Source organism: Larimichthys crocea, chromosome XIV, assembly GCF_000972845.2.
Source record: "Larimichthys crocea isolate SSNF chromosome XIV, L_crocea_2.0, whole genome shotgun sequence".
Taxonomy (NCBI): Eukaryota; Metazoa; Chordata; class Actinopteri; family Sciaenidae; genus Larimichthys; species Larimichthys crocea.
In genome coordinates, this window is record NC_040024.1 from 560005 (window position 1) to 579163 (window position 19159).

The window sequence follows — 19159 nt, forward strand, 5'->3', positions numbered from 1 at the left end:
GTGGGCTCAACATTAGACATATTAGAATTACCACCCACTTCGCTTTTGCAGCTTGATTTTCTGATCTGTTGAAAGAAATGGAAAGCAGAACATTTGGAAATGATCAACAATGAGAAGAGATGTCTCGTGGTTGTAACTGGCAAAACCTCTGGGAATCTGTTACGGGTTGATTTTTGAATGTATTCATTCATTTACAGTGTGTACTGTATGTGTTCCTATCTTCTGGATATAATGCAGTATTGGCTTTGAATGTCTTCCTGCCTTCAGCCGTTGGGTTTTCTGCTGTTGTATAAAGAGAGATTTAATCTGACAGACTTCCCTCTGACCCTCTGGGACTGTAAATGGAGTCACTACCTCCAGACGATGATGTGAAATATCACATGGTGCTATAGGCTCCTCATTACTCGGGCTCGTTAGATGCCTCGCAGTATTCCCCTGCTGGTCTAATTGCTCCCAGAGTGCCACTTGCGGCGGTCGTTTGATGCGTTGGTAGAAGGTTTTTGGCATATTTGAATCCGTTGGATTTCCCTCCTTGCTGTATCACATCTGCCTGCTTACACTAAACAAACACTAGAAACACCTTATAGGTGTGCAGTGTCTCTTTGTTACAAGAGATGAGGACGGAAAATGATTAAACTATATTTATTTCTTATGATTTATTGGAATACTGTTTCATCAATTTGAAGTTCGTGGTCTAGGGTCAGCAACAGACCTTTCAGGTCTGGAGGAAAACCTCCATTTTCCTCCTCTCTGCCACTTCTATTCGTCTCAAGCAGGTGAAGTGGTTGCTATGCAACGGCCAAGGTGCAGGGCAGCGGTAAGTGCTTTATGCTAATTAAAGGCTGCTACACTGCAGAGCTGTTGACTTCACACGTCCAAGGACCCTGCCTAGTTCCTGTTTCTGACCTCCGCACTAAAGGGAATGATAAAGCGTTAACCCTGCATTGTCCTTCATTCAGCTCTCTGACTTGTATCCACGAAGCTTTAATTGATCAGTGTGGGTTAGAGTGGAAATGAGCTGGAATATCCATGACCGTGGGTCAGACCATGAGGAGACTGGGAGGCGGGACAGCCCGTAACCTGGAATGGTTAATGTGTGCGACTGGATACTGTCACCACAGCTCTCCCTGCTGGGGTCCGTGCATATATACATGTTTGCATCAGCAAACATGCTTCTGTTCTGTGGCTCACTGAGGCCTGAAGAATACCTAACTAATATTTCACAATCATACAGCACTTAAATATTTTAAACCGTCAATGACTGCATTTTCTGGCCACATGGGGGCAGCAGAATCACAACATTGACATATTAGTGGCTAAAAATTTAAAGCTTGTAGCAAACTTATGTAGTAGTTACTTATTTACAGATCCAGCAGACACAGAGCAACATTAGCATTCATTTAGAGCCTTGTTTGTGTCTACCTGATGAATGAAATCCAATGTCAACCCTCCTTTTAGATCTGTTTTTGATCATCCACCCCTGACAAATATCTCTGTGTCCTGGGGCGGCGTTTAGCTCAGTTCTCTATGCTCACCAGCCTTTTCACTGAAACAGCTGATGACCCTGAACCAAAACAAATTATACTATTAGCTTAGCATTAAAGTTGCAGTGTGTAAGATCTGGGGCCTCTTTTTTCAGAATAAGACAGACATGGAATATAATATTCATGACTATGTTTTTATTAATGTATATCTTTTTGTTTTTGTTATTTAAAAATTCTCCTTTTATATCTACTGTTTCTACTTTACACCAGGAAGGTGAGGGTGATGTGAGGAGATTGCAATGCGGGAATCACACCTCTAGATGCAACTAAATTCTACACACTGGACCTTTAAACTTGTGTTAGCACAATGGCAGAAATAATACTGATGCTAACATTGCTTTACTAGTGAATAAAATAACTGCAGTAAATGTATTAATTGAGTAAATGGAGGGGTTCAGTCTGTGATGCTAAATGTGCAGAACAAAAACATTGAAACAGATTTGTAGAATGATAGAAAGCAACATCAGACTTTGTCGTTTGTTATGAACGTGACTAAGTTTAGTTTGGGTGGATTGATGAGCTCACTGGTTTGTGTCAAGCTCTGAAAGCAACAATCACAATTAGCTTAACATAAACATCAAAATTCATGAGTAGATTATATGTGTAGGCAAATAGGGCACTTAACTAGTTACCAAGTTTAAAAATGCAAAGGTATAATGCAAAAATGAATAACATGATGTGGACTAATTATCCTTTTACAAGCTACTTAAAATAAACATTTGGAAAGCCAGTTGTTGCCTCAAAATAAATGTATATGCAAATGAAATAGTAACCCAGGAAACTTGCCTCAGCCCCAAACGATCACATGAAAACCCTCTGTGTGTCTCTTATAGGTGAGGAAATGTATTTTTGTAATGTCACCCAGTGAAATATGAACACGTTTATCAAATATTATAGCTGTGCTTTTTTTTTAATAAATAAGATATAAAACTTTATTAGATTTTGCCTCCTGTGGTTAAGTTGAGATATCCTTCATGACAGGCCAGGGGGACAGAGCGTGTGTCACTGAGGGTCTTTGAGTCGTGCACACTGTCTCTGACGCACTCCAAGAGTGCCATTAAAGTTTCATTTAGGAAATTGTCAGTTCTGACAGAATCATCACAGCTGAGTTTTCCCCGCGTGATGTTGTGAGCTCAGGTTTTTATAGGGACAGCATGTGTTCACCTGCTTCCTGCATCTGGTCTGTGTCAAATATTATTTGTTTTTTGTCAGAAAGATCATTTAATAAGCTTGTTGTCATCAATGCCTCCCAAACATCTGTGGAATATATGAACGCCCTCTGCTGACAGGTTAGGGCACCTCTGCAGCTCCTTTATATTTCCTAAGATTAGAAAGTTTTCGTTATAGTCGTAGATGTAGACCCAAAATGTGTTGCTCTGAGAATTTTGAACAAGTTAGCATTTCCCTGGCTTCACTCGAGTGTTTCCTTAATCCAAACTCTCACGTCTGTCTGCAGGTCCCTTCCCTGATTCCGGTTCTGTTGTTCAAACTGGGGAAGGAAAAGAATCCATTCCAGGCTCACGCTGTGCTGAACTGCCTGCCAAACCTCGGGACTCACAAGGTACTGAGCACATCTGCTCTCCACTGTACTGCTTCACACTAAAGATGTCAAATGCAAACCACTGCACGTCACCTCTCTGCTGTTTTTTATTTCAAATCATCATCTTTGAAAGTTGTTCTTATTTATTTACTTGCTGGTTTAACAGTGAACATTAATAAAACATTTCTGTGTTTCTCATCTTTTAGACTCTGGACAGATGTTACAAAGTCGAGCTAAAAACAGAATATATGACTGAAATTACAAAGTCATTGAGATCATGTGAGCATGCAGAGCAATAATAAAAAGAAAATATTAATGTTAGTACTATTTAAACATTAAACACAGGCTCATAATGCTAATGCACATGCAAAACTATAACATTAGAGTAAATAACAACAATGTTAGCCACAAACTGAAACATGCAAAGTGGAAGCATGGACATAAAAAGCATGCACAGTGTATAAATCAAGTCTGACATGGAGAACTAACCACATGCAGGGAGGTACACGAGGACAGACAGAGGGCAACAACACCTAATTAAAGCACAATTCATATTCTGAATATGAATGTATAATTGTGTGTGTGTGTGTGTGTGTGTGTGTGTGTGTGTGTGTGTGTGTTTGTGTGTGGAGTGAGTCACGTCTGTGAGAAGTTAGAAGCTGATCTCAGATGATCTTAACCATTAACATGCCCTGTGCTTTAATGCTCCAGCTCTGCGTCCCCATGGTGCTGCAGACTCTCCAGATGTTGGCCAGCGCCCCCAAGCTGAGAGCGGTGGCGATGCGCCTCATGACCGTTCTGTGGAAGAAACAGGTCTGTGATAATAAAAGTGGTCCTTATAATTATCACATTAATATACGTAGGCCTTCTTTATTCTGCCGCGTTCTTCTGTTAATAACCGACTCTGTTCCTCCTTCCCGGAAGGATCGAATCTACCCGGAGCTGCAGCGTCTGCTGGGCCAGCAGGACAGTAGAGTGGTGGTGGGGAGGGACGCTCAGTGGGAGCAGGTCCTGGCCAGGGCCGCCTGCCTCAGAGACATCTGCAGAGAGAGGTCAGACCACCACACACACACACACACACACACAGGATGTAGTGTGACGTTAAACAGTGCATTCTTTTTTGAGAGGGGCGTAACAGAGGTTTGATTGATTGAACACGATGAGGACTGACAGTAAAGAGAAGTCATCTGCTCATCATCAGCTCCAATGGCTCTGTACAGATGCACCTCAGATGCCCAGATGTTGTGATTTAGGACATCAGCTCATATATTATGTCTCACAGAATTGCCTTTGTGTGTGTTTGTGTGTCAGGCCTTACCAGCATGGAGGCGACATGTTGGCTGCCATTACACTCACGCTGAACCAGTGCACCAAACCAGACATGGCAACCCCTGCTGCTCTCGCCCTGCAAGGACTACAGGAGCTGTGCCGGGCAGAGGTCACACACACGCACACTCACATAGCCAACATACTGCATGTACCGTAAACATTGCCACAGTGTATGATGAGGCTTGTTCTGCAGGTAGTGGACATCATCTCGACATGGAGAAGTCTCGGGCCCGAGCTGAGCTGTGACTCCCGTCCACTGATGGTCAAAGCCATAGCTGAACTTCTGGCTCTGGTTCCGCAGCTCAATGTCAAGTCAGAGGAGTACGAGGTATCTGATCTACTTCATGAAGGCTTCTGTTTGATGCTGGAGCTTTGATTTGGTGGTTTTCTGTCTTCTTGTCTGTTTCTGACTCTGTCTCCCCCCAGTGGTAGTTTCAAAAAAGACACAGTTCTTCAACAATCAAAAGACTTAATGCTGGTTATGTAAGGACTATATATATATTTTACAGATCTGAAATATCAACAATAAACCAATTTTTTGTGTCAGAACCACAGGACATGTTACATACCCCAGCATACAGAAATTAGCTGGCTGGTGTTGTGTTTATATGGACATACAAACATGGCCAGCTGTCTTTACACTTCCATTTGCCTACCTTTGATTGATTGCAGCAGGTTTATGCATATTATGCAAATGTAGGATTGAATAAAAATCAAATGAACCTCTGTTCATGCTACAGTCAGGCTGATCTTCTCATCACATTTCTCCAGATGTTGAACTGTTTCTATAATAACAATATAACAATTATAACAGCTTAGCTTTGGTGTGCCTTAAATCTGTTTTTCAAAAATATCTCCTGTGACTTATTAATATGATATCAGACTTTCCTCACAGACACAATTTGCACAATTTGTGGATTTTTGAAAATGAAAACGTTTCTGTTGCTTTAAAAAAAATGTTTTATCTGTTTTTCCAGAAACTGAAAGAGGAAGTGGTCAGCTTCCTCTGGAATTATGCCGCCAGCAAGGTCTGTGTACTGAAGATATCTGGTGTGTGTGTGTGTGTGTGTGTGTGTGTGTGTGTGTGTGTGAGAGAGAATTTCAAAGGTTCTGATAAATAATTTTGAACACTTTGTCACACTGATTGATAAACCGTTGATGCTCTGATTAGACAGAAAGAAACACAATGTCTGACATACAATGAAGTGCACAGGTTTAGCTGTTGAACTTAAGAGTGTATTCTTACAGCTGCACAGATAATGATAATTTTATCTTAACAGTGGACGCATAATGCACTTGTACTGTAGTTATGAACCCACAGAGAATTCTGCAGCTCTCTGTTTTTCTGCTCAGAATCCAGTCAAACAATCATCTGTGTAAAAACACTTACTACGTCTCCTGCAGAAAAAAAAATCTAAAATAAATCTGTGTGTTTGCTGTAGGATCCAGAGGTGGCCAGCTGTGGCTACAAGGCGATGGCAGATTTTCCTGAAACGGTCCACACAATAAATCACCTTCCTGAGGCAGTAAGAGTCTTTCATTCTCATTACACATCTATATAATATAATATAATATAATACTATAATATAACTATAATATAATATATATAATAAAAGATTATATATCTATGTCTACAACTTGGATGTATACAATGCATAATGGTTACAGCAATACCAATTCAATGACCATAGTAATTGTAAATCATTATTTACTTTAAGGGTATGTTGAACACTTCACTACAAATCAATGTGACTCATCAAATCTATACAGCAGTAATGGAGACTGCACAAATGTGTTCAATTGTTAATGTCTGAAATGTGTTTATTAAATGTATTCATTTCAATTTTTACTGCTAACTTAGAAAAACTGAGCAACAGTGAGCACGCTGCTCAACCTACTGGCCACTCGTTTTCCATCAAAAGTTTCACTTCTGCAGCTCATGGACTCAAACTGACCTCAGACCAGGGACTGACTGGGAACAAAATTCAGCCCTGAACATTTTTGTCTGGGTTTCATTTGCTGTGATCGCTACAAATGTCTCGACTCTGCTGCACCTCCTGAAAAAGAAGATCATTAAACAAAGGAGGTTAGCACCATGGTATAACCAGCAGACTGCCAGCAGAGGCACAAAAATCTGATTCATGTTCATTAAAATAGGGTTTTGCTACAAATACAAATCACACTTTTCTTTTCCGGTCAAAAGACCACTGTGGACTTCCCTTGCAAGAAACCATATTAGTATTTTCAGTGATATATTTTATTATTTTTATATCTTTTAGCCATGAGTGCAATCATTCATAACACTAACTGAGTCATTACTGTAAAATCATGATGACAGTAATCTGAACAAAGATTTTTTTACTTATTTTTTTTTTTTTACTTTATTAAAGACATATAAAATGACAAACATACATGCATATAACATATACACAAGAGAAGATGCCTTCTACTACAGTGACATGTAACACTGGCCAAATATACTTAGTATCAACTGTACTACAGTAAGTTACACTTGCAACACTTTCAGCAAACCTGTCTGATCTGAACTGTAATCTCTGTGACTTTCTGCATGATCTGAACAAAGTATAACAAACTAACCAAGAATAAACCATAACTCAGACCCATGTGATCAGGTCATGGAGATGAAATTACTGTGCTGAGTTTTATTAACTGCAACTATGTAATCATGTCATGTAAAAACCTAAGTGGTTGGATATAAATGCTAAGCATGTATAATGCTTATATATATATACGGCTGTAGAACATTGTAACATTACTTATGTGCGGCCCCCTCTAATTCACTTAATTTACCACAGGATAGTGCAAACCGTAGCTAGCGGGTCCTGTCTGCTTTGTCGAATATACTCTAATTCTTCCTGTTTGTTTAACATGTGTGTTATCAATAAACTGTAAGTGTTCTTCATTAAATTAACTTATCAACTGTAAAAATAAATAGAGTCTTCAACCTTTTTCAACCCAAGGACCTTTGGACGAGAGACAAACAGAGCATGATGATTACATCATGTTTTAAAATGTCACAGTTTAAGCCTGGCCTATAATAACATTTATTTACGTTATTCACCTATTAATATACTGGATTATTAGCCTATATGTGTTTATGTTGATAAAAAGTTCATGCATAATTATTGTTGTTATATTTTCTATCATTATTTTTCAACAAAGAAACATTCAGCTTCAGGATGTCAGGTACCTCACTGATATGATATGATGAGGACCTCGGCAGAGGTGGAAGGAGCAGCTGTAGCATCTCGAGCTCGAGGCCTCGTTACTGTGACAAATTTATCCATTCTGCTTGACTTATTATCAAACTAGTAGCTTGCATTATTTAGTAACTTTACTGATTCATGTTAGTTTCACAACTAAGAACGCACTGCTGTGTTTTAGCCAATACCTACCAACACCTGCATCATGGGAATCATTTATTTTATAAATGTTTTTTGTCAATCATAGCCTATTATTGCATATAAATGCTGGCAGTTTACTCGATATATCATTTTCCATTTTTTAATTCTCACCCTTTTTAATTCTTATTCTTATTTTGGTGAAAATTGTCAATTATTGTGACAAAAACACCTGCAGTACCCCTGCGGACCCTCCAGGGGTAGATAATAAGGTCAACAGGAATGGAGGCGGTTTGTTTAGCTTTAGAACAGTTTATAGATTCTGATCAGATCGTCTGATCATGCAGATTTATGCTCTAACTTCATGTCTCAATCTAGACCCTGAATGCAATACAGTGTGTCACATCTCTTGCTGTGGGCTGTTGTTTACATGATGTTCTGCTGTATCTGTTGCTGCTGTGCTGTCCGCTCTGCAGGCCAGACCAGCTATAAAGCTCCCAGAAAACGAGGAGGATGATGAGAAAGAGAACGAGGAAGAAGAGAAGGATCTCTCCATCCCAGGTTCATCTTATGCAAAGCTGATGACTCTCACTCCTGCATCTGTCCTACCAGGTAAACTACAAAATGACACTCACATCGAGGTCAGAGGCCATGTTTCATAATGGTGCAGGCCAGGCGCTCCATCAAACAGTGTTCATGAGGGATCATGTTGGGTTTGTTCGTCATCATTATCATCTGGATGCTCTTCTTCTTCTCAGCCTTTGAGCTCTTCCTGACCTCACTGGTGAAGCAGGAGATGAGCCACATGCCTCGGGGGGTATATTTCTCTGCCCTGAGGGGGGGGAACCTGCGCTCAGACCAGGGTAAAACTGTGGCAGGAATTCCATCGTTCATGCTGAAGACCTACGAGAAAAACAAGCAACCTGGACTGAAGCCTGGACTCGCAGGTGACCCAACCCATCCTGTGTGACACACAACTTGTTACAGCTTTGTTTCTTTGTGGAGATGTTTGTGTTGGATTGAATTACGTTGATGTGTGTTGTAGCTGGACTTCTGCTGTGTTATGAGCTGCCTGTGCAGACGGACCGTGAGGGCAGACCAATCGACCGTTTCCTCATAAGTCGCAGCCGCAGCTACCAGCAGACCTTGGCAGCCCTCATTCATGAAGTACGGCCAGACCTTTTCCTTCCTCTTCCTCTCACGCTCTTCTTCGGCTGTTCAATAAACTCCTGTCCTGCTGTTCTTGGCGTGTAGGTCAACATTCAGCCATCTGAATGGCACCGAGCGCTGCTCCTGCCGCAGGCCTGGAGAGGGTTCATGAGCCGAGCTTTCCACGCTGCGTTACAGGTTTGTGCTGATTATTTGGAGAAGGAACTGTCCTGCAGGCGCTGTCAGACAGAGCAAGGAGAAAAGGTGTATTAGAAAACCGACTGGTTTCAATCTCACAGGGTTTTCATCAGGTCAGAGGTCATAAAAACCAGATTAGACTACACTTATTAACATTTTACACGGCAAGGATATGTCTGGAAGTCTGTGTTAAAATGAAATCAGTGAATAAAATTAAGTTTGTCAAAAGAATCTGAAGACAAGGACCACTTACTTACCTGGTTTCTGCGACTTTCAGCTGCATGTTCTGCATGGTCTGTATACCAGTCTGTATACTTGACATATAGAACAGGTGGTCCTGTTGTGTATAGCAGGGACATTAAACCTCAGTGAGTGGTCTGTCTGTTCAATATTTTGTCAAAGACCACGTTAGTTCATAGGCGGACCTGGACAGAAAACAGAGCAGTGGAATGTGTCTCCACCTCTGACTGATGGATTTTGTCCAAGTGGAAGTCAAACCTCGATGGAGAATCCGTTTCTTGTCAAAATAATCATTAAGAACATTTTCTCTGAAAATCCTGTTATTTCCGTTACATCAACCATGAAACCTTGAGTTGTGGTACCATTTATTTAAAGGTCCAGTTTGCTGTTTCATTTTTCAAGTATTAATAACAAGTTTTCTCTTAAACTTAAAATGAAAGAAATCATTTCATTTTAAATTTACAAAGATTTTTTTTATCAGGGGAGTTTTTTTTTATTGTGTCAGATCTAAGGGGCTCTATTTACAGAATATGGCAGAGATAATAAATATAAATATCATCTCCATAACCCTGTTTTCATTCATGTATATTTACCTGAAAATAAATATCATTATTAGGTTAGATTAAACTTTATTGTCATTGAACAGAGTGTTTCACAGAGGTGAGCATCTAACCAGAAGTGCAGAGTATGAACGTATGAACAGGATATATAAATAAAAATATATAGTGCAGCTATGAATTTGAATTTGGTGGGTGGGGTTCAACTTCGTACAGAGTTTTGTAGGGTGAATGCTGTTTTGTTACCTCAGAATGAGTCTAGTATAACCTTATAATAAATGATGGTCAGTAATAATGTTTCAGTATTTACAACAATTCTCATGAAACATGTTTTGTTATTCCTATTGGCCTTTTAAAGACCCGGTCCCATCACAGTCTTTCTTTGGGCTTGACTGAATGAATTTCCCACATGTTGAAGTTCACTCTGGATTTCTGCTGTGTTCAGGGACGACGTGCTGATTTGGAGCTGCAGCAGAAACAAGGCAAAGAGAACCCGCAGGAGCTGCAGTACAAACAACACTGTGCCTGGCTGTGGTGAGAAACACACACACACACACACACACACACACACACAGCTGTGTTTTCATACATCACTGTATCATCTGAAGAAAGATCCTCCTGTTGTTTTTCTTTCATCCTTCATTCGTCCCTCCATCTCCTTCCTCTCGTCTCTCTCAGGGCCAGAGATCAGCTGACAGACGTCATCAAAGCTGCTACAAAGTGAGTCTCCCGCTCATGATTGCTACATTTGAGATTCACAGGAAAACAAAACAGTCGGTTGGTCATGTGATCACTAGTCTTCTGAGTGTCCGCACAGATGATACTAACAGCAGTGTGTTGTTTGTGTTGTGCAGGGACAGTCCTGTGGTTCAGGGGAACTCCATCTTGGCTCTGAGCGGCCTGGCTGCCGTCCTCGCTAAATATGAGAGCAACCTGCCTGCTGATAGCGACGGCAGCCTCGGGGTAACACAATCTATATTTGAACTCATATATGACATATATCATTATACAATTATTGTTATATTATATGGACAAAACCAGAATATAAGTCTCTATGAACAGAACTTCAAAATGGACTTGTGTGTCAAACTTAAGCTTATATTAATAAGCTGTGTCATGATCATGGTGTAGCTGATGTAGAAATATACAACCATAAATATTCCTGACTGACTTGTCGCTGCAGGCTGGACCAGAGTTTGTGCCCACGTCCAGCTGGTTGTCCATAGTTCTCAACACCCTGCTCAGCATCAGCAGCAGCAGCTACAAGGCCAGAGGACAAGTCTTCCCATGGTTCCTCCATGTAAGTCTCTATCAGAGTTCTTCGCTTGATGTTTTTCTGTCTTTGATAGCTTCTATAAATATTTTCAGGACTTCATGTAGTGGACAGCAGGAAGGAACCTGGTCCATTCAGACATTTTTACTCCAGTTTTCAGCCGTACAATTCCACTCTTACACTTGATACACTTGAGGTTCGACCCATTAAATCACCTTTAATGGGTCTTTATGTCACATATACGCATATGCACATATGTGTATAAAAACAAAAGTGGGTCACAGTTTATGAAGTGATTTTAGTTGTTGCATCCAGATAAAAGCAAAAAAAAAAAATTTCTTTAATATTTGATTGCTACAGTTTGGAAATAAAAATCAACCAACCACACATACTATCTATCAAGTTACAAGTGAACACTAATTTAATTACTACTGAGATGTTATATAATTCTTATCACATAACGTGAAACAACTGATTTATGCAACAGAATATAGAGTTGAAACAATTAGATTAATGAAATAGTTCATGTACATGAAAGCCAGTGTAAGGCAATTCTGAGATTTCTTTCAAAACATGTTAAATATGTTGGGAAATAGTTGCTGAAAACATGTGAAAAGACTTTGAATGATATATTAGTGAAATGTGGAGGTTCAAACTGTTTTTCTCCAGTTTTCAGTCCAGAATTTTGTGGGCGGTCCTTAAAGGGTGGCTCGATGACACGCTGAGGCCACCCTGAGACATAGCCGCTGCACCCTAGCAGAGAGATAGAAGTGAATTCATCTGCTCTCAGAGTGTTTTCAAAGTTCGTCATGTCATTTTCTGAACTCATCTGACCCGTTTCAGTCGCTTCAAAATGGCTGCTTGACTGCTCCCATGAGTGGGTGGCTTCAGCACATTCAGAGGACACGCCCCCACAGTCCTGGAGCTGAGAATTAATTTTTACCTGATTTTCACACCTAATTTCATAAACTTGTTGATATTTTTAATCATTTAAGTTTGGCTGGGTGGTTAATACACATTTCTGCTTTGGTCTGACAAACTCAGAACATATTTTTTCTTACTTTACATGGACTTTAAACTAAATATATGACTAAATATTGAAGTTATTTTTTAACATCATGCCATATACTGTTTTCCATACTCAAGTCCTCTATGTTACTAATTTGAATACCTTTGGTTTGAACACTGTGTTGTCCACTGCAAGTGTCTGATACCGAGCAAGGAAAGTAAGTCCATAATATACTCGCAAAAACTGTATATATCCTTTACGTAGTCACAGAATTTGTGGCTGGAAAATGATGTGTAATGAGCATGACACTCCTGCGGGTGTCCTTGTTTTTGCTGTTTTCTGACTGAACGTGGAGGAGTGAAATCAGCTGCAGGCTGTAAGAGTCAGTCGATCACACCTGACGGCCTCCTCCTTCCCTCCCAGCGCTCATACTCAGGTGAGAACACAGCGAGCGCCATAGCTCGCTCCTGTGCCAGCCTGGCATTGTCCCTGCTGGTCCCGGTGCTGGTGGTGTGGCAGAGGGACGGCGTGGCCCAGGTCCTGTCGGTGCTTCAGGCAGGTCTGCCGGGCTCCCCCACAGCAGATGATTCCCAGGCCGTCCAGTTCCACTCCGGCCTCGCGCTCGGCATGGTGCTGTCCAGTCTGCACCACCAGCGCCTCAGGTAGAGTCAAACACATGCTGGAACCCATCGTTTACAGATGAGCTGATAGTTTGTGGTTAATACGGCCTGTCTCTCTGTTGTCCAGTGATGTCTCCGCTCAGAAGGACACTGATCTCCTCCTCAGCTCTCTGGACGCTCTGGAAAGTTGCTCCTTCAACCCCAACCTGGAGTACAAGTCAGTGCTGAGTCCTCAGACATGAGTGTAGCTGTTAGCTTTATATCAGTGGTCCAACTGTTGTCCTCTCCCTCAGAACTGGCTGTGTGCTGGGTGTGGCTCTGGTGCTCGCAGCTCTCTGCAGCAGTGGACAGACAGACCAACACGTCCACGTCACCCAAACACTGGACAAACTACTGTCCAGCCTGCAGGACAGCAGCGGGCAGGGACGCATGCTGCAGGAGGTACAAACCAGCCTTTGAGTAGAAACTGATTTCAATTGTGGGATAATCTTTATTGCTTTCGTCCTCCTGTGCAGGTCCTGGCATATTCTGTGGGGTTTGTGGGCGTTGCGGCCTTCAGCGTGGGCCTTATAGACGCTACCAAGGCCGAGGAGGTCATGAACACTCTGCGCAGCCTCACCGAGGAGAGCCAGCAGGTCAGCAGGACACTTTCTTGACATTGAGGTTTCACAACTTTGCTGTGGGTGGTTTGTGTGTTGCTTCATGCTTTTGTATCATTCGTGTTCAGACTCCTGGCTTCTCCCTGGCTCTTGGGTTGGTGGTCCACGGCCTATCAATGTCCGGCCACGGTAAAGCAGAGGACATCCACCCTCGTCTGCTGGCTGCTTGGATCAAGATCTTACTGGCTGAGGTACTACAGCTAATTACAGCTGCATTAAACACTGTATTTATATCAAATCTACCAAACCTGTCACTGGAATCCAAAGTGGAGTTTCTATTAAAGTGAAGTGCAAACAGGATTAACTGACACACACCAGACTGGAAAAATAAATGATTTAGAATGAGCTCAGTCAAATCTAATCACACTCAGTACTCAACAGTAGTGAGTAACTGAGTGCTAGACTCAACAACATCATTCATATCTGTTGAAGACATCGCAAAGCAGTGTGTCAGTGTTTCTGCTGCTCTGTGGTTGGCTCAGATATGAAAGCTGAGCCACAGACACAGGGACAGCGTGCAAACTCCACACAGGAAGAAGATACTTTTATAAAAATCTATAGAGCAGGTCGTCCACCAATCAAATGATGATGATGGCGGTTCGATCCCCGGCTCCTCCAGTCTACATGTCGAAGTGTCCCAAATTGCTCCTGAAGGCTGCGCCATCAGTGTGTGAATGTGTATGAATGTAAAAAATCTAAACATGTTTTCATGCTTTTTCATGATTTCTCTGATTCTCTGATGTTCTCTTTGTGTTTCAGGGATGTCCCACTATGCAGCGACTGGCTGCCGTTAACGGCCTGGTGGCTTTAGTTGGATCAGAGAGTTACCTGGTTCAGGTGAGAAATCCACTCATCTGGGATCAGGTTTTACAAAACTTTCAGAAGAATAATGTCTGTACTTCATTTCAATCCATATTTCTCATAAACTGCAGCAAAATAATCCATCACTAACTTGACCGTAAGCAGTCCAGCTCAGTCGTCTTATGGTTCCTGTTACACTGCTGTTCCAGGGCCAGAGACTCATTAGGCACTACAGGGGCTGGTAGAATTTTGCAGATCTCATTTGTTCTAATTATTTTATTTTATTTTTTGCCCTTTTTCCTCTAATTGTTGTTGAATGTGAAGAGAAAGAGAGGCGTGATCCATGGCTGGAATCAAACCGAGGATGTTTCAGTTGAAGTGTGTTTCAGAAAAATACTTTTTCTGTCTGGAAGTCAGAACTATGGAGGCAATAAATGAATAACGATGTTTAAATCTTCTTCAATAAGTACCTTTTTGCTCTAATGAGGTGTTTGAGTCACTGTAAGTGTCATCCAGCTCGTTGTCCTGTGTTCCAGCTAACGAGTGAACTGGAGCTCTCCTCCCAGCAGCAGAGCAGACTCAACGAGGTTATCCGAGCCATCACTCAGGTGTGGAGACGCATTTTACTCATTAACACTGGTGAAAATGTGTCAGCATTATCGCTATGACTGAGTACGACAAAAAGTAATCAGGCATGTCTTATCTGCCTCTGCTAAAACTTGGAGTGATGCAATGTCATTGCACCAAAAATAATAAATCTGTAATTTCTGTCAGTACAGAAGGCCAAATTTCCATCAAATATTCGGGCTCCTCAGAAGATCAACCATTTCTTTTTTAGCTGCTGCATACTGTAATAGGCTAATTGCCATCACCTTTGCAAAGCACATTGGTTTACTTTGGGTTTCTGCAGGTCATAACGTTCTCTGGAGCGATTGGTTTGCAGTCCAACAGTGCTTGTTTGGTGGGTCACTTGCATTTGGCCCACATGTCCACCAGTCATAGTCACACAGCAGGTACGTACACAGCAGCTCAGTCCCGTCGTGAAACTCTCCGTAACGATTGACTTCAGACACAGTCTGTCCATAAAACTGTTTTTGTCTTCTCCTGCCCTCAGTTCCTCAGGATTTCAGTTACCTCTCTGAGAAAAGTGTCATCAGATCCATCGTTGACTTCCTCACAGAGGCGGGAAAAAAAGGTTTGCCGACTGTTTTTTACTTCAGTCGATCGCCTCGGTATCAAATTCATCTCTTCTCTGCGATATAACGGCTATTTTTCTCAACCAGGAGCAGCCATTATGTCTGCTAAAGCTTTTATCTCTCCATCATGTTGTCAGACACTGATCTCAGCCTGTCAGTGGCAAAAACAAACACTTATAGGGGACGTGGTCCTTGTTCCCAAGGATTAACCACCTCACTGCTACTGCTGACCACTTTGTGAAGTGACGTGTTTGGATTAAACCAGTGTTGATGATTGTAGTCACTTTCTCTCCAGTTTGAAGTGTTTTCTCTGATTATCTGTGAGGTAAAATGACTGGTTATGTCTGGTCTGAGATGCTGGACTCCAGTGGGACATGTAGTAGCAGTGGATTTTGTCAATATAACCAGCGTTTATAACTTTCAACAACATACTACAGAAGAAGAAGATGAAATCTATTTATACAAAGTGAGTGTTAGAATTTGATTTGCACTCTTACTTTTGTGAACATCCTGTCTTCCTGTGGACTCAGGTCCAGAGTTTGCCCATCCAGCCCTGGTTAAGACTGCTCTGACCCCCCTGGCGTCAGTCGGGTCCAGTTTCCAGTACCCACCCATCAACTGGAGCGCTGTCCTGTCTCCTCTGATGAGGCTCAGCTTCGGTAACAGTTCTCACACATTTGTCTCTTCACACCTGAGTGCTAGAGAGTGGGAGCGCTGAGCTCAGCATGTTTTTTTTCTGCCCTTTGACAGGAGAGGACGTGCAGCATCAGTGTGTGGTGCTGGCAGCGTGTCAAGCTCAGTCTTCCCAGAGTGCCTCTCTCTTTCTGGGCTCCTGGTTGTCGCCGCCCCTCGTGCACAGTCTCAGTGTAAGTCACTTCTAAGTATACATCATAGACTGTAAAATCACCTGCAAAATCAAATGCAGTCCAACAACTCAGCCATAAGTTCTAACTTTACAGTAATGTTCAGTTTTGATTGACTTTGGAGAGCCTACATTTGTCCTTCAGTACCAGACCCGAGCTCACCTGTATGAGAGTTTGGGCTTGTGGATGAAGCATGTTGCCGAGGACAAGCTCCAGGTCCACGTGGAGAGTCTGGGCCTGCAGCAGTTCCAGGAGGACCTTCGACCGCAGCGTCTGTCCATGTGCCGCTCCGTGCTGCAGGGCCTCGCTCAGGCCATGGCCCTTCCAAACCCCCCCAACAACTGCTGGACCATCCTCTGCTCCACCACCGAGAAGATCTTCACCCTCCTGCCCAACCAAATCCAGGTACAGCGCTGACATCCCCACCACTGTCACTGCTTTTACACTCCAACTGACACTTCAACTGCTTTAAGTGAAATTAAACTGCAGCTCTCACACAAGAAGTTAATGAGATGATTTTTAAAAATATATGACTGTCAGCGCTGATGATGAATTCTCTTCGTTTCAGGATGATGAAGTGGATTTGTACGTTGGAGTCACCAAATGTCTGTCTGAGATGTCTGATACAGAGATTGACCGAATCGCTCGAGTTACAGAGGTACACTATGATGTGATTAAGAGTGATTGCAGAAATGCCGAGGCCGTGTGTCATACAAACAGTGTAGTGTGTATTTTAAATGTAACATTCTTGGTGGTTCTTCCTGGAACGTTTTCCACCTGCAGCGCTGGAAATCATTTTTGAATTCTTCTTTCAGAGAGTGAAATCTGAGGATGGATATCACTCTCATACCTGTATGTTACAGACAGAGCTGGAGGCAAACCTGTTAGCCTAGCTTAGCATAAACACCAGAAACAGAGGGAAACAGTTAGCTCTGTCCAAAGTTTAAAAAAAAAATACAAGGTCCAACACCTCTAAAGCTCACTGCTGAACAATTCGTCTTTAATCTGAAAAAATTATAAAAATGTTTGTGCTTTACGGGGTTTAACTAGCTAGCTTCAGCTTTAGCTTCAGCTAGCTAACATAAAGCCAGAATGTGTATGCAATTATATTATCTCTCAAATCAATCTGATGATTGTCATTTTTCATTTTTGGTAGAAAAAGATGTGAAAACTGGTGCAGGCTGGTGGTTGGCAGAATATTTTTGATGCTACTGTAGTAACAACCAAAAAACACCTCAATATAGTGTGAATGACGCAATAGGATAGGATACTGGGACTGTGGGATTGGGTGGCTGTGCAGGGGGCGTGGCTGAGGGTGTGTATTTGTGACATCACAACCTTACAGAAGTCCTGACAGCTTGTTTAAAGAGCTGTGCTTTATGAATAAAGAAATATTATATAAAAAATGTATTTCTACAATATTGGACCTTTAAAGTACAAATGGCTGTAAATAAAGCTCTGTGTTCTGAACTGTTCAGAATCAGATGGAGAAGACCTGCTTCATCCTGGCTTACTTGACCTCCCAAGGCAGAGTTCCCCTCCTGGGCCTCAATGACATCATTGCTGGCGTGCTTCGTGGTTGGTCGAGCCGCAGAGTTGGCTGGCTCCTCCTACAGACGTTTTACCAGTGTCGTCTGGCTACCGGCTCCAACACAGGTACTAAAACTGTAAAGGAAAATCCTGCCTGCATTGAGCCATGTTTGCCACAATGGCAACATTTCCTGATGGGACTGCTAGGTGGCACCAAAGTTGAGAATTTTCATGTTTCCACACTAATTGATCGAGTTATTGGCAGAACAGGACAATCAGTATTCTCTTCGTTATGTTTCTTTGTCTGCATGCAGCACACTACCTGTGAGTCATACCTCAGTATGTCATCGTCTGCATGTTGAGCTGGTTTGTTCCTTTTTGTAGGTGTTCTCAAGCGAATGGAATGGCTCCTCGAGCTGATGGGGCACATCCGAAATGTTGCCTACGGTGCAACCCCCGTCATATGTGGAGACACCAAACTGGTATGTTTCTGCCTGCCGGGAACACACAGTCCTGCTGTGTGTTGTTGCAGATGACTGACATGTTGAAAGCTCTGTGTTTCAGCACGTAGGTGAGAGTTAAAGCTTCCTTATTCCTCGTGGAGTATGGAATGCAGCTCCAGTCTTGTTGGGCTACTAAATGTGCAAACTGGTTTACACTGGTCAGTTGTATTTAAAAGTAAAATGGGCCATCAAGTCCTGGAAAAGTCTTGAAACGTGCTCAAGATGTCAAGCTGAGCACAGATTTGTTTGATTTCTCTGCAGGCCACAGACTTCCTCTTTCAGGTCTTTGCTGCTGCTGTAGTTTCCTGGGGTGACCACTTCATGCCCCTCCTCCTTGGCATAAGGTCCCAGTGGTTCCCATGGCAACCTGACTCCAAACCCCAAACCCTACGACACAGTCTCTACGGTCAGGAGTCGGTCACTGACAACGTCCTGCCGCAGTGCCTGCTGGGAATGTCCCACAGCCTGTCTCTACTTCTGGACAAAGAGCCGTGGAGCAACCAAACACACAAGGTCAGTGCGTGTCATGTACTGTATTTTCATTTGAAGAACTTATGAGCAAGATGAATGACAACCTGAATGTGTGTGTGTGTGTCAGTTCATAGACTGGCTTCTCAGCATCACAGAAGGTCCTGAACAGTGTCTGTCAGCCGTGACCGTCAGCACCGCCAAAGGTAAAGAACACGACAGCACATACAAACACAGCAAAAAACACTAATAATATAGAAGTATACCATGTTGATTTCATGTTTATCTGAGAAGGATTTGAAAGTCAGAGCATTCAAA

General features: G+C 42.2%; 1 protein-coding gene across 1 annotated transcript in view; it reads left to right on the plus strand.

The window, feature by feature from the left end:
• focad (focadhesin) overlaps positions 1-19159 on the plus strand; it is a 44331-nt gene that overhangs the window by 24062 nt on the left and 1110 nt on the right. The window contains exons 12-43 of the mRNA XM_027288015.1: positions 3001-3105; positions 3796-3897; positions 4009-4136; positions 4396-4522; positions 4607-4741; positions 5391-5441; positions 5856-5939; positions 8252-8387; positions 8534-8722; positions 8821-8942; positions 9030-9122; positions 10365-10453; positions 10598-10639; positions 10774-10882; positions 11103-11219; positions 12625-12863; positions 12949-13038; positions 13115-13262; positions 13337-13456; positions 13549-13671; positions 14240-14317; positions 14818-14889; positions 15192-15294; positions 15396-15476; positions 16008-16136; positions 16228-16343; positions 16485-16745; positions 16909-16998; positions 17819-17996; positions 18255-18352; positions 18635-18886; positions 18972-19047. Of these exons, the coding sequence (XP_027143816.1) occupies positions 3001-3105; positions 3796-3897; positions 4009-4136; positions 4396-4522; positions 4607-4741; positions 5391-5441; positions 5856-5939; positions 8252-8387; positions 8534-8722; positions 8821-8942; positions 9030-9122; positions 10365-10453; positions 10598-10639; positions 10774-10882; positions 11103-11219; positions 12625-12863; positions 12949-13038; positions 13115-13262; positions 13337-13456; positions 13549-13671; positions 14240-14317; positions 14818-14889; positions 15192-15294; positions 15396-15476; positions 16008-16136; positions 16228-16343; positions 16485-16745; positions 16909-16998; positions 17819-17996; positions 18255-18352; positions 18635-18886; positions 18972-19047 (3883 nt within the window). The remainder of the gene's footprint in view (positions 1-3000; positions 3106-3795; positions 3898-4008; positions 4137-4395; positions 4523-4606; positions 4742-5390; positions 5442-5855; positions 5940-8251; positions 8388-8533; positions 8723-8820; positions 8943-9029; positions 9123-10364; positions 10454-10597; positions 10640-10773; positions 10883-11102; positions 11220-12624; positions 12864-12948; positions 13039-13114; positions 13263-13336; positions 13457-13548; positions 13672-14239; positions 14318-14817; positions 14890-15191; positions 15295-15395; positions 15477-16007; positions 16137-16227; positions 16344-16484; positions 16746-16908; positions 16999-17818; positions 17997-18254; positions 18353-18634; positions 18887-18971; positions 19048-19159) is intronic.